Genomic DNA, 13,355 nt, shown 5'->3' with positions numbered 1-13,355 from the left:
CTCTGTGCTGACAGCTCAGGGCCTGGAGCCTGCTTTGGATTCTGTGTCTCCCTCTCTCTCTGACCCTCCCCTGCTCGCGCTGTCTCTGTCTCTCAAAAATAAATAAAAAACATTAAACAAAAATTTTTAAAAAGATTTTTTTAAAGATTTATTCAGTTTTATTTATTTAAATAATCTTGACACCCAACATGGGGCTCGAATCCACAACCCCGAAATAGAAAGTAGCAGGCTCCTCTGAGGCAGCCAGGTGCCCCTATGCCAAAGATTCTGATAGGGATTTGTCATTCATTATAACTCATCAGTGAGTTAGAAAGCTAGAGGAAATGACTAATATATTCATCTGGGTATACACACCTATATTGTCTAATCCAGGACTCTGATACCAGAAAGGTCTGATATCATATTTGAGGCAGTAAATGAAGTCCTTTCTGGCTACTCCAAATTCTAATGGAGCCAACCTTGCATACAGAATGTTCCATTCCTCTGACATTACTTTCAATATGTTTTTGTTTTAACTCTTCAACATGTTTTATTATAATGAAACCAGCTAGAAACCAGTAAGTAGTTAGTTGGCCTGAAAGTAAACAGAGAAGAAAGGACTGGTCTCTAGCTAGTACATCAACAGCAGCCACAGTGAAAAACATCAGAATTCTTTACTGGAATCTTTGCACCTGGATCCATTATTATCTTATCACAAAAGATGAAGGAATTAGTAAGTTACTAATTAAGGGTAAATAAAACTTAACTTACACTGATGTGAGGTCTTTATGAGAAATGATCCACTATAAAGAGAGGTCAGTGAAAATAGCTTACTTGTATTTACAGTGTACTTACATTTTGAAATTATAAAACTATAGGGGACTACAAGAAATCAGCAAAAAATTACTTTTAATATAAGAAAGATGGCATTCATGGAAAACCAAAGATAATTCTTGTGTTTATTTAAACAAAACCAGTTACCAGATCCATACTGAAACCTCTAGCAATGTGTCTATTAGAAGCTAAATGTCAGGTCAATTTAAGATTTATGATTTGCTGATAGGCAAATTACGGATATATTGCTCTACATTTGGACGACTATATTAGACTCTACAGTATGTTAACAGTTATTCAAGTCTCTTTCCTCCTGAAGTTCATCCTGAAATTATGACTTAAAAATATGCAATTAATACCAATTATGAACATTCTCAGAATTTTTTTCTTCTTGGAATATAATTTCATTATAAAATTTTATGTCTTTATTTTTATTTTGAGAGAGAGAGAGAGCGAGCGAGCGAGCAGGGGAGGGGCAGAAAGAGAGGGAGACACTGAATCCGAAGCAGGCTTCAGGCTCCGAGCTGTCAGCACAGAGCCCAACGCAGGGCTCGAACCCACGGACTGTGAGATCATGACCTGAGCCAAAGTCGGATGCTTAACTGACTGAGCCACCCAGGTGCCCCTTGGAATATAATTTCAAATGACTTTCTTTTTTTTTTTTCTTCTTTTTTTTTTAAATGTTTTATTTATTTTTAATACAGAGACAGACAGAGCATGAGAGGGGGAGGGGCAGAGAGAGAAGGAGACACAGAACTGGAAGCAGGCTCCAGGCTCTGAGCTAGCTGTTAGCACAGAGCCTGATGCGGGGCTCGAACCCAGGAACGTGAGATCTGACCTGAGCCGAAGCCAGAGGCTTAACTGACTGAGCCACCCAGGTGCCCCTCAAATGACTTTCTTAAGACATTAAGAAAGTCTTGAGAGTAAAGACATTAAGAAAACAGAAGGGGCCCCTGGGTGGCTCAGTTGGTTAAGTGCCCGACTTTGGCTCAGGTCATGATTTCATGGTTTGTGGGTTCAAGCCCCACATCAGGCTCTGTGCTGTCAGCTCAGAGCCTGAAGCCTGCTTCAGATTCTGTCTCCTTTTTTTCTCTGCCCCTTCCCCACTCAACTCTCTTTCTCTCAAAAATAAACATTAAAAAAAAAGACATTAAGAAAGCAGAGGAAAAATGTTATTAAGATAACATTAAGTGGATAAAAGAACACACACAGTTGTTAACCAAGAAAGGAGAAAATAAAATGTCATGGATAATTTTATAACAATGTAGAGATTCCCTATGGACACCTACCCATTCTTTAAGAAGGCAAACATAAATGGTTTCTTTGAGGTAGATTATAGATTGGTTGGCTATGGATAAAACATCTAATGAACTTTAGCTTGGTGACCTTATTTGCTCAAGGGCTTGCTTCACTACACCAACACATATATACTATTATGTACCAGAGTCACATAAAGCTGAAAAAAATACCAAAGGTCGCTTCCAGGAAATTACAAGAAGAAAAATCACAAAAATACTGGACTGTTTGAAGGATGGTTTTACTCTCATACTAACAAGTGCAGCTTTTGTTGGTGTCTGGGTGCTAGCCATTCATGGTCATCCCAGTGATAAGAGGAACAGAAATTCTAAGGGAAGTTTAAGGGCTTAGGAGTAGAAAGGGAGAGAAGTAGTAAACAATGAAAAGGGGGCTGGCTGGGACAAGGGAAATTTCCATTTTTATTTTTTTTAATTTTATTTTTATTTTTATTTTTTTAATGTTTTATTTATTTTTGATACAGAGAGAGACAGAGCATGAGAGGGGGAGGGGCAGAGAGAGAAGGAGACACAGAACCAGAAGCAGGCTCCAGGCTCTGAGCTAGCTGTCAGCAGAGAGCCTGACGCGGGGTTCGAACCCACGAACGTGAGATCTGACCTGAGCTGAAGTCGGAGGCTTAACCAACTGAGCCACCCAGGCGCCCCTCCATTTTTATTTTAGATCCTTCTGTTTTAGCTGAATGTACTGTTTCGCCTTTGTCATAAAGACAAGTTAACACAATTAAAATACAACTAACTGGAAGCATTAAAATATGCCATGAATAAACAGGGATAAAAGGAGAAAGAAAATAATTCTGAATAGTTTTAATTCTTTTCACTTATGGATAAACTTATTATTATTTTCTCATTACTATCTCCCATCCTTGGTTAGTCTTAAAGAATGAGCAAATGAGTGAGTGTATGTGTTATAGGAAACAGTGATGTTTGGTGAGAAGGTACTCGCTCTTCTTCTCTCCTTTCTTCCTTTATCTAACTCCTCTCCTAGAAAATGGAGACACTATATGGAAGAAGGAGTAGTCTGTGTCTTTGTAAAACAATCAACAATATCCATAGTCTAGTCTTATTTTCTTGCATTACACCTAACTGGTTCAATTGACCCAAGCAAAAGACCATAATTTAAATCAGTTATGAAGGTAGAAATATATCATCCAAATATTTGATCTTTACTCTCTTAGCCAAGGATTTGTGTGAACCAAATATGTGAGGAACCAAAGAGAAAAAAGTGAGACTTGATGAGCCTGTCACACGCTTATTACGGTGGTTGGTCATTCTGAGGCATGAAAGAAGAGGCACTTAATTTTTTGAATAACCACACCCTGGCTTCTAAAGATTGTGGATTCAAATGTCAACATGATGATAACTGAATGTTGGTTAGGACTAGTTAATCAACTATCTTTTTCATAAAAGGATGTCCAGAATAGTTACCTCAGCTACCCCAAATCCAGGTCAACATATGCATGATAGGAATGCTACAGCACTTCAGTGTATGTCCATGGGGAGCTTCTTTTTCCTAGGAATGATGGTAAGTTATAGTAATCCATCCACTGCTCATTTGCTCATAGGAATTAGAACTATCACATTCAACTAAACCATCTGACCTGATTAATGTATCTATTCACCTACGGTAGAGAGTAAGTGAGGAAAAGCCTTTAATCAATTCTTATTACTTACAAGCTATTTGAATTCTAAGCTTCATTTCTTCCTTTTATTAAACTCTAAGAGCTAAGTCACTGTGCTAACTACTGGTGAAGAAAAACATCATTACTTTGAAAGAAAATTATAGACTTTGGGAGTTTACAAATTTATACACAACTATTAAGGGAAGCAGGATATAAAGTGCCCAAACAGAAGTAAAACAAAAATTCTATAGGAGAGTGAGAAGGGTTAATTTATTTGAAAGAAATAAATGTAAGGCCTCACAGTCTTGATAGACCTTGAGGAATAAGATTTCAGAAGGCAGGAATGGGGTGATTGGCATGAATAATTTATAGATCGAGGAGTAACACAGAGTTTAAGTATAAAGCTTGGCTATGAGGCTGAAAGGTAGGTTGAGCTCCGACTGCGGAAGACCCAAATATTAAATAAGGATTAACTTTGAGACATCAAAATTAAGGGAGTAAACTAATTTACAACTCTATTTAGAAAAATAGACAGCAACTGTGTGGAAGACGGATGAGAGCAAAGAAAAGAAGCTGACAGGGGGAGGTGGTAGCAATACTATGGGACCAGACAGAACGGCACATACTTGAGAAGCATGTAGAGGGTAGGCTTATTTAGATGGGTTAGTAAATGACTGACTGGCAAGAAGAAACACCTAGAAGGAAGAACCCATCCCATGTTTCACAGACAAAGAGATCTGGTGCATGGTGATGAACTAAGGGACACCTGGGAAAAGCAGGGTTTTGGTTAGAAAGACAATGGGTTCTTTTGTAGCCTTCTTGAATGTGAGTGCCTAAGGGATGTTCAAAGAAAGATGTCTGATCTGGCAGGCAACCAGAAATATGAGGCTGAGGCTTGGGGTAAGAACTGAGGATTAGAATCTACTTTGGGGGTTCACCTCTTAGAGTCATGGAAAGAGGAGATTTCACAAGGAGAGAAAAAACCCCAGGAGGGCAGAGAGATCAGGAAGAAAAGTAGAAAAGAACAGAAACCATTTCAGGCAAAAGGGAACAAGAAGAACTAAGAAAAGTGGAAGTCAAGCCAATTAACTTTGTCTCTTGTAAATAACTGATAAAAAAAATTTAGGACCACACATTAGATAGACCATGTATTTCCAATATCTATGTGCTGCATGCCCTGCCCAGCTAGTTAGCTGAGATTCAGTCCAGTTCTCTAAAATTTAATTGTGGAACCAAAGACTCACACAATTTGTACCTACTCTATTCATTTATCTCACTGAGGTACTCATTTGTTAGTTCTGAAGTGTACATTCTTTCTTGTAGACTCTTGCTCCTAAAAAGATTTCTAGGGTCCCTACCATATTTGTGAGAGCTCATATTAACAATAACCATAACCTAGTTTCAAACTAATTAGTTATTCCTCAAGCTAAAGTAGACAAAACTTGAGCAGTTTTTTCTTTGAAATATTAGACAAAACTTTTTAAAGTAAACAAAACAGAAAGATGCTTATTTAGAAACTGCTATAAAACCAAGGGCAGCTCAGTTTTACTAAGCGGTCCATTAAGTGACAAATGACTAATCAGGAAGTTTTGTTTTGCTTTAATGTTTTTAATTTATTTTTGAGAGACAGTGAGAGTCAGAGAGAGAGGGAGACACAGAATCTGAAGCAGGCTCCAGGCCTGACCCGGGGCTGGAACTCACGAACCATGGGATCATGACCTGAGCCGAAGTCGGACACTTTACCGACTGAGCCACCCAGGTCACCCTAATCAGGAAATTTTAAAAGGCACCTAAAAAAATCCAAGTCAGGGGCGCCTGGGTGGCTCAGTCGGTGAAGTGTCCGACTTCGGCTCAGGTCATGATCTCATGGTTCATGTGTTCAAGCCCCACAATGAGCCCCACAATGAGCCCCACGACGAGCCCCACGACGGGCTCTAACAGCTTGGGGCCTGGAGCCTGCTTCGGATTCTGTGTCTCCCTCTCTCTCTCTCTGCCCCTCCCCGCCTCAAGCTCTGTCTTTCTCTGTCTCAAAAATAAATAAACATTTAAAAAAATTAATTAAAAAAAATCCAGGTCAATCTTAGACACTCCCCCCCCCCCCGCCCCCACCATCTTCCTATACCATTAACAGTTAGGCTGCCCAGTGCTATTACAGATCTAGAAGGATCTTTCTTTATATGAGTCTTTCTCCACTTCTAACCAGCCACAGAGTGATAAGCTTGTTCTGACCCATCTCTTGCCAGACATGTATGAGGAAAAAGTCTCTCAGCAGATCCTTCCACATAATCAGCATTTTTGTTTGCTGCAATCCCAGTCATTTCCTACCTCAGGCCAGTTTCGACATGCACCAGGCTTTGCACTGAATCGACATTGTGTGCGCTGGCATGACATCAGCCGTCCTGCCCCTAACAGGGTCTCTGAGGAGGAGACTTACAATGGTGCTTTGAGTCACAACAAAACCCCTTACTCTCTGTTTAGGATTTCTGACATTTTTTTCCCCTTCCACTTAAAATTCTTCTTCCCATTTAAATTTAAAAAAAATTTTTTTTATGAAGACCATAAAGGAGAATGAGGGAGTTGGCAGGCCCTAGAGGACTAAAAATTGAGAGGGATGGGAGTTTAAGAAAAGTCATAAAACTGCTTTGTGGCTACATCTCTTGCCAACTGGTTCCAGTGTTAAAACAGAGCTAAAACTCATGCACAGGAAAGGTTCTAGGTTTGCAAATCTTTAAGAGTTCTTACTACATCCTCAAAATAGATGATCCCTTCAACACCCAAGAACTGTTCTAGTTAGGAAAGCTACAGGCACTGCAAGTTATGGGAAGAGATAAACGAAGTCACATCAAACATAACCGAAGATTATTGGACAGGTTCTCAAATTTTTGTCTCAGAAAGAAGGCCTTATACCATTACTTCACACATGTAGGGATTTGGGCCAAATATTTAGCTTAAAAAATTTCAGCTTTCCCATCTAGATGGAATCTAGAGAAAACGATGGCTTTGCTTCCTCTCAAATCTGTTTATTTCATTATAATGACTGTTCTAACAAACCATCCCCATGTACAAAGCCAGATATGCAGGAAAGTATGAGAAAACTGGAAAATTTTACCAGCCCTGCCGCCCCTGGATTGTGTTATAAGTCACCAGCATATGTAACTCATTTTCTAGTTAAGTAATTCCCTCTGGGTACCCGGTCTGCAATCCACACGAAGGATCAAATTTCATTAGCAGTCCTAGGAAAATGCAACCCTGTGCATTTGCAAGTCAAAACTCCTGAAGGCTACAGCTAGTCTGGCTACCCTCATTGATTTTTCCTGGGAGAGGATTTTAGCTGATAGAAAACATTTGTTGGGAGGCACAGATGAGGAAGTTCAGAAGAGAAGGAGTCCACTAGCAAAGAGACAACTACGCCTTAGTCTTCACGTTAAACTCCGGCCTTAACACTCAGCCTGCAGCTGTGTCCAAGGGGAGAGAGATTCAGCAGTAATTCCACCCCCGAAGCTACAAATGACAAAAGGCACAGGAAGACAAATTAAAAGGGCAAGCGTACAAAGACACAAAATCCAATCGGCCTCAAACTCTCTTCATTTCTAGATATTAACCTGAATCCCAGTGTGTGTCTGATTTCACGTGAAACTGGGTCAGAGATCCACAAATCTTAGCATCTCTGTACATAATTCAAGACTTCTAATTAATTCATTTAACATTGAATCGAAAGACATGCTGGCCACTACTCAGACTGTCTAGTTTAGAAAAATAGCTTGAATTACTTGAATTGCCTTTCTCCTTACCTTGGTTTGAGTTGGTTCACCTTTCTCAAACATCATCTTAAGCCTGTTCAGCGGAACATTGTATTTCTCTATTTTGTTTGCGGCTTCTGTGCTTTCACTGATTTCAGGTTTTCCTACTTCATGCCTGGATTCTCCTAGACAATTTTCCATTTTTTTACTTTCTTTCGAGTGGTCTGTAAGATGCGCACTGCCCTGGGTGCAGGGATACGGATACCGATCAAGGGCTTCAGAAGGCGATCCGAGTCTAGGTCTGGGGTGGACTTGCTCTTCTTGATCAGCTTCGGCCCCAGAGGCAGACCCTGTTGCCACTTCACCGGGAGGACAGTTGCCTCCGTGTCTGACCTCAGCGCTGCCGTTTCGCAGGGAGTCTGTGTGAGACTCTGTTCTCAGGGCTGGGTTCTCCCACTTCTTCTTTAACACAGTCAGGAGCCCCCTTCTAAAGTGCTGGGGGAGATTCTCAGTGTTCTAGAAGAACGAGAAGTAAGTGCCAGTCATAACTTGCCTGTTGAAACATTCAAACATGTTGCTCTTTGTAAAATGAAAGTTAAAACTCTAAGCTGCTCCTGGTCCACTGGCGTTCCGGACAGCTGGGAACAGTTACAGTCCTGCCACATGGAGAAAGCATCCACCCCGGGAGAGGAAGAGGGGAAGAGAGAAAAAGTCAGGAGCTGAAGCAGGAAGTGATAAAACAGGATAGCCTTATAAGGACAAAATGAGAAGAAAGGAGAGCCCAGATCTAATGATCTCTACATTGGAGACAAGGGATTTTTATCCAAAGATTAATAAGGAAAACAAGAAAGAAAAAGCAAAGTACTAGCTACTTTAAACACCACAAATATGCATTAATACAAGTTCATCATTACATACCACAAAATTATGTGGTGAATCTGGTTTTTTTTTTATTCTTTTAAATAAAACAAAGAGGCAGTGTAGCTGAAACTACTCAATACCAATAATCATCAAGGATGGAAACTATTGAAAGAAATTGAAAGGACTCACTAGACTTTTACTACCTTTATTTGCATAAATTATATTTCATCATATTTGACATAAGCTACATGCATATGAACAAATTCTATTTTTACATAAGAACGTAATCCTCTTTTTACCTCTCCTCTTCTCTACATGTTTGTCTATGTGTAAATTCTCAGTAATCAGAAAATTTACTACTTAACAGATCCTTTGATAGAAAAATATCCGAGCTTCGTATGAACACACCACCACCCACTTTCTTGATTGAAAGACACTCGTTCACACATCTCAGAGCGTCTACTTTCACTAGGTTGAAACGGAATGAATTTATACATGAGACAGATTGCAAACAACCTTGAAACTGCCACTGTTGTTCCTCAAGAACTGAGGAGACGTGCTTGATGAAGTAAAATTCAACGTTCCATACTGTGAAGGCTTTCCTATAAATAAAGCAAGCAGCCCCGCCTCCCAAGAAACCACGAACTCCAATACCTTCGGGCTCCCCCGCTCGCTCTCCGTTCCTGTGGGCTGTGACTCACCAGTCTTTCTACAAAGAAAGGACAAACCACGTAGGACTGAAAGACTTCGGGGAATTAGACAGGATTAGCAGCTATATTGGGAATTAAATCTCTCACCCTATTATTCTTCTGAATACACTGTGAGTGCTACTTCGTTGAGTAGCACCAAGATTTGAAAAAAAGCAAAAAACTTACAGAAAAACAACTGCCTGATTTTAGTGTTTAAATCTTTAACGACAAGATGACTCACTGATAGAAGCATGAATAGATCAGAGATAACGGAAACGAAAAGTTTTCTTGTTGGAAAAGAATTTAAAAACTGCTCTGGATGCTGGTGCTGCCCTCACACTGGCAGCATGCTTCGCTCAGGCTGCCTCCTGCCACACAATGGACGAGCGATCTGGGACCCCCACTTCCCTGCCCCGCCCTTGCCCTGCCTAAATAGGGGCCCTGAGAATCTAAGTGGCATTTTGCCTTGGCAACTGGACACTACTTTTGTCAGTAATCATGTGATCAGAGTATATTTACTGACATGGAAAGATGCTCATAAGATGCTTCTGAGTGGAAAAAAGCAAATTGTAAGACAGCATAATCCCATTTTATAATGCACATGTGTATTTATAAATATAAACATAGAAATGCAGTCTGGAAGAAAAGACATCAGGATGTTGGTAAGTTTACCTTTGGATCATGGATTATGGGCATTTTTTCTTTCTTTTTATAATAAATGTGTATTCATTATTTAATAAAAATGAAAAATAAAACTATGCATCATCTTCCTATCACAAAAATCTGCCACAGAATACTAAAACTTTTTGGTGTTAACTGTAAGCAGCTTCAAAATGACCAGGAAGGGAGGCATCTGTGGGATGGAGCACAGGCTGTGTCCCAGAACGGGTATGGGTGGAGGACATCCCTTAGGGGCATCGTAGCCAGGAGTAAATGTGCTCTTTGATTAAAAGAAGTTTTTTGTTGTTTGTTTTTGTTAGAGACAGAGAGAGAGCAAGTGAGCAAGCGAGCTGGAGTGGGGAAGAGGGGCAGAGAGAGAGGGAGAGAGAGAAACTCAGGCAGGCGCCACACTCAGCACGGAGCCCCAACATGGGGCTGGATCCCATGACCCTGGGATCATGACCTGAGCTGAAAGCAAAAGCTGGATGCTCAACCAGCTGAGCCACCCAAGCGCCCCTAAAAGGAGTCCTTAAAGGAAACATGTTCAAAAGTGTTGAAGGGGGGACAAAAAAGGCTTCGTGGTCTGACAGCCTTACATCACCCTCGGCAGCACACCCAGGCAACGCCAGGCGTCCAGGTCTGTAGGATGTGAGGAGAGAGAAAATGGGGAAGCAGCAGTGGCTACAGGCTTTCTGGGGAAGGAAAAGCAGCAAGAAGGCATAGAACAAAAGCAATTGCTAAAAGCAGTTTGGACAGCACGATGGCCTGGGCTATCACACTGGATAAGGGATTTGGGGCCACTTCTACTTTCTTCTCTTTATCTGTATTATTATTTTTTTTAACATTTATTTCTTGTTGAGAAACAGAGAGAGACAGAGCATGATCATGGGAGGGGCAGAGACAGGAGACACAGAATCTGAAGCAGGCTCCAGGCTCTGAGCTGTCGAGCATGGGCTCGAACCCATGAGTGAGGAGGTCATGACCTGAGCATGGGCTCGAACCCATGAGTGAGGAGGTCATGACCTGAGCTGAAGTCGGAGGCTCAACTGACTGAGCCACCCAGGTGCCCCTCTTTATCTGTATTTTCTACAATAACAACTGTTACTGGTGTAATTCAGCTCCACCCAGCAAAGTGACCTTGGGCCAGTTTAAGTTTTAGAACCCACAATACTGGGCTATTATGGAGAACAGATGTGACTATATTAAGGCATGTAGTACAGTATTTGACATAAATAGGTGCCCAATTTAGTGGTGACAATTAATATTATGTGGGTGGCCGTCCCTACTCCTCTACCACACCTCATGATGACCAAGCACAGTAAGTATCCAGTCATCCCCCAAATCCTGAACTTGGGTTACAGTCTCTTATTGTTCTCTCTCTACAGTCTCTACTGTTCCAGAGTAGAGGTGTGGGGCACAAAGTAAGGTAAAATTCTAGTTGATGTCATTGTATCAAGGGTTTAACTTTGCCCCAAGTATTTTCCTAGAATAGGCGGTGGGAAGTCATGGAGACTGCAAGGTTTCAAGGACCCATTAGTTGCTACACTACCACGGCCTCCTCTCTCAAAACGGCATCGAGTACGCTGTTCACTCTACCCTGTGAGGCTGAGAATCTTGGCAGATTTGCGCTGGACCTAAACTGGCTGCCTGAATCCAGAGTAGGCACAACCTGGAAATGCAACACAATGGCTTTTCTGCAGGAGCGTTAGACTTTGGGATGTGTCCCAGCACTGTCATGCTGAGCTGTATGACCTTGGATAAGTCCTTTCCTCCCTCTGGGTCTCAGTCCACTCGGAAGATAAAGAGGTTGAGTCAAATGAGCTTTAGTGTTGAAATCTTAGCAGGGGGATCTTCATCTTAAAAGCAGGAAGATGTTTGGTAGGAGATAGCAGTGGAGTTGGAAATATGGACTACCAATGGATAGTCTCCAAGGAAGGGAAGAAATTCCTCTGCTGAGAGACAGACTCTTAGAAAAGTGGTAGCTAGTCATTATGGAGAGGAGTGACCAAATAGCATAGATTTCAAGAAGTGGCATATTGCATGCTCGAAAGGAACCTGAAAATACAACTGATGACAGTATTAATGGTCTGTATTTCTGTTTCCTAGAGTATGTGGAAAAGGAAGAAGAAAGGAGAAGTACATTTCTGGGAATCTAGGCCATCCTATAACCTGATCCCATTATTTGCTAAAGGAATAAATGTACCCACTTGTTCCTGAATGTTTCTTTAACTTGCTTTCCACGGCAGAATGTAAGTATTCTTTCAGCTGATACGTCACTTCCACTAATTTATATGGATATTTCTCCCTGTTCTTCAGGAGACAATTCAGACTTCTAACAAGTCTAGTGGACTTTTTTTTTTAATTTTTTTTAATGTTTTATTTATTTTTGATACAGAGAGAGACAGAGCATGAGAGGAGGAGGGGCAGAGAGAGAAGGAGACACAGAACCGGAAGCAGGCTCCAGGCACTGAGCTAGCTGTCAGCACAGAGCCTGATGCGGGGCTCGAACTCACGAACGTGAGATCTGACCTGAGCTGCAGTCGGAGGCTCAACCGACTGAGCCACCCAGGTGCCCCAAGTCTAGTGGACTTTAAAAGTAACCTTTGGGGTGCCTGGGTGGCCCAGTCGGTTAAGCATCCGACTTCAGCTCAGGTCAAGATCTCATGGCTCATGAGTTCAAGCCCCACATCAGGCTCTGTGCTGAGGGCTCAAAGCCTGGAGCCTGCTTCAGATTCTGTTTCTCTCCCTCTCTCTGCCCCTCTCCCACTAGAGTTCTGTCTTTCAAAAATAAATATTAAAAAAAAAAAGCAACCCTCTGTCATTAGTGAAAAAAACTGGTGAGATCTGAACAAATTCTATAGTTTAGGTAATAGCATCATACCGGTGAATTTTTTCGTTTTGATAAATGTTTCAGAATTATGCAAAATGTTAACATTAGGGGGAAATAGGTGGAGGTATGTCAGAATTCTCTGTAATACCCTTTTTTTTCTTCCAACTTTTAATTTAAATCCTAGTTAGTTAACATATAGTGTAATACTGGTTTCAGGAGAATTTAGTGACTTGTCACTTACATATAATACCCAGTGCTCAACAGAACTAGTATCTTCCTTAATACGCATCACCCACATAGCCCATCCCCCACCTATCTCCAGCAACCCTGCTTGTTCTCTATCCTTCAGAGTCTCTTATGGTTTGCATCCCTCTTTTATCCCCCTTCCCATATGTTCAGCTCTTTTGTTTCCTAAATTCCACATATGAGTGAATCATATGGTATCTGTCTTTCTCTGACTGACCTATTTCACTTGGCATAATATACTCTGGCTCCATCTACATTGTTGCAAATGGCAAGATCTCATTCTTTTTGATGGCTGAGTAATATTCATGTATACATACATATCTTCTTTATCCATTCATCAGTCCATGGACACTGGGCTCTTTCCATAGTCTGGCTATTGTTGATAATGTCTCTGTATGATCTTAATAACTCTAATGTAAATCCAAAATTATTTCAAAATAAAAAGAATGTTAAAAAAAAGTAACCTCTCTTAACCTTGTATTTTCCTCTATCTCTTGCATTTTATAGTTAAGGGTCTTAAAAGCACTGCCTGTCGTTGCTATTTCCACTTGATCACTCTATATTCACACTAACTACTAACTCTA

General features: G+C 40.9%; 1 protein-coding gene across 4 annotated transcripts in view; it reads right to left on the bottom strand.

Annotated features, from left to right (window-relative positions):
* Positions 1-13,355, bottom strand: part of LIMA1 (LIM domain and actin binding 1) — an 86,031-nt gene that overhangs the window by 27,726 nt on the left and 44,950 nt on the right. For 3 of the 4 annotated variants that reach the window (XM_029955251.1, XM_029955252.1, XM_029955254.1), the window contains one exon: positions 7,537-8,001. The exons of the other annotated variant lie outside the window; for it this stretch is intronic. In XM_029955251.1, the coding sequence (XP_029811111.1) occupies positions 7,537-8,001 (465 nt within the window). The remainder of the gene's footprint in view (positions 1-7,536; positions 8,002-13,355) is intronic. 4 annotated transcript variants of the gene reach the window in all.

Source organism: Suricata suricatta, chromosome 10 (genome assembly GCF_006229205.1).
Source record: "Suricata suricatta isolate VVHF042 chromosome 10, meerkat_22Aug2017_6uvM2_HiC, whole genome shotgun sequence".
NCBI lineage: Eukaryota > Metazoa > Chordata > Mammalia > Carnivora > Herpestidae > Suricata > Suricata suricatta.
Note: the sequence above shows the minus strand (reverse complement) of the source record. Positions and strands in the feature narration are given on the sequence as shown.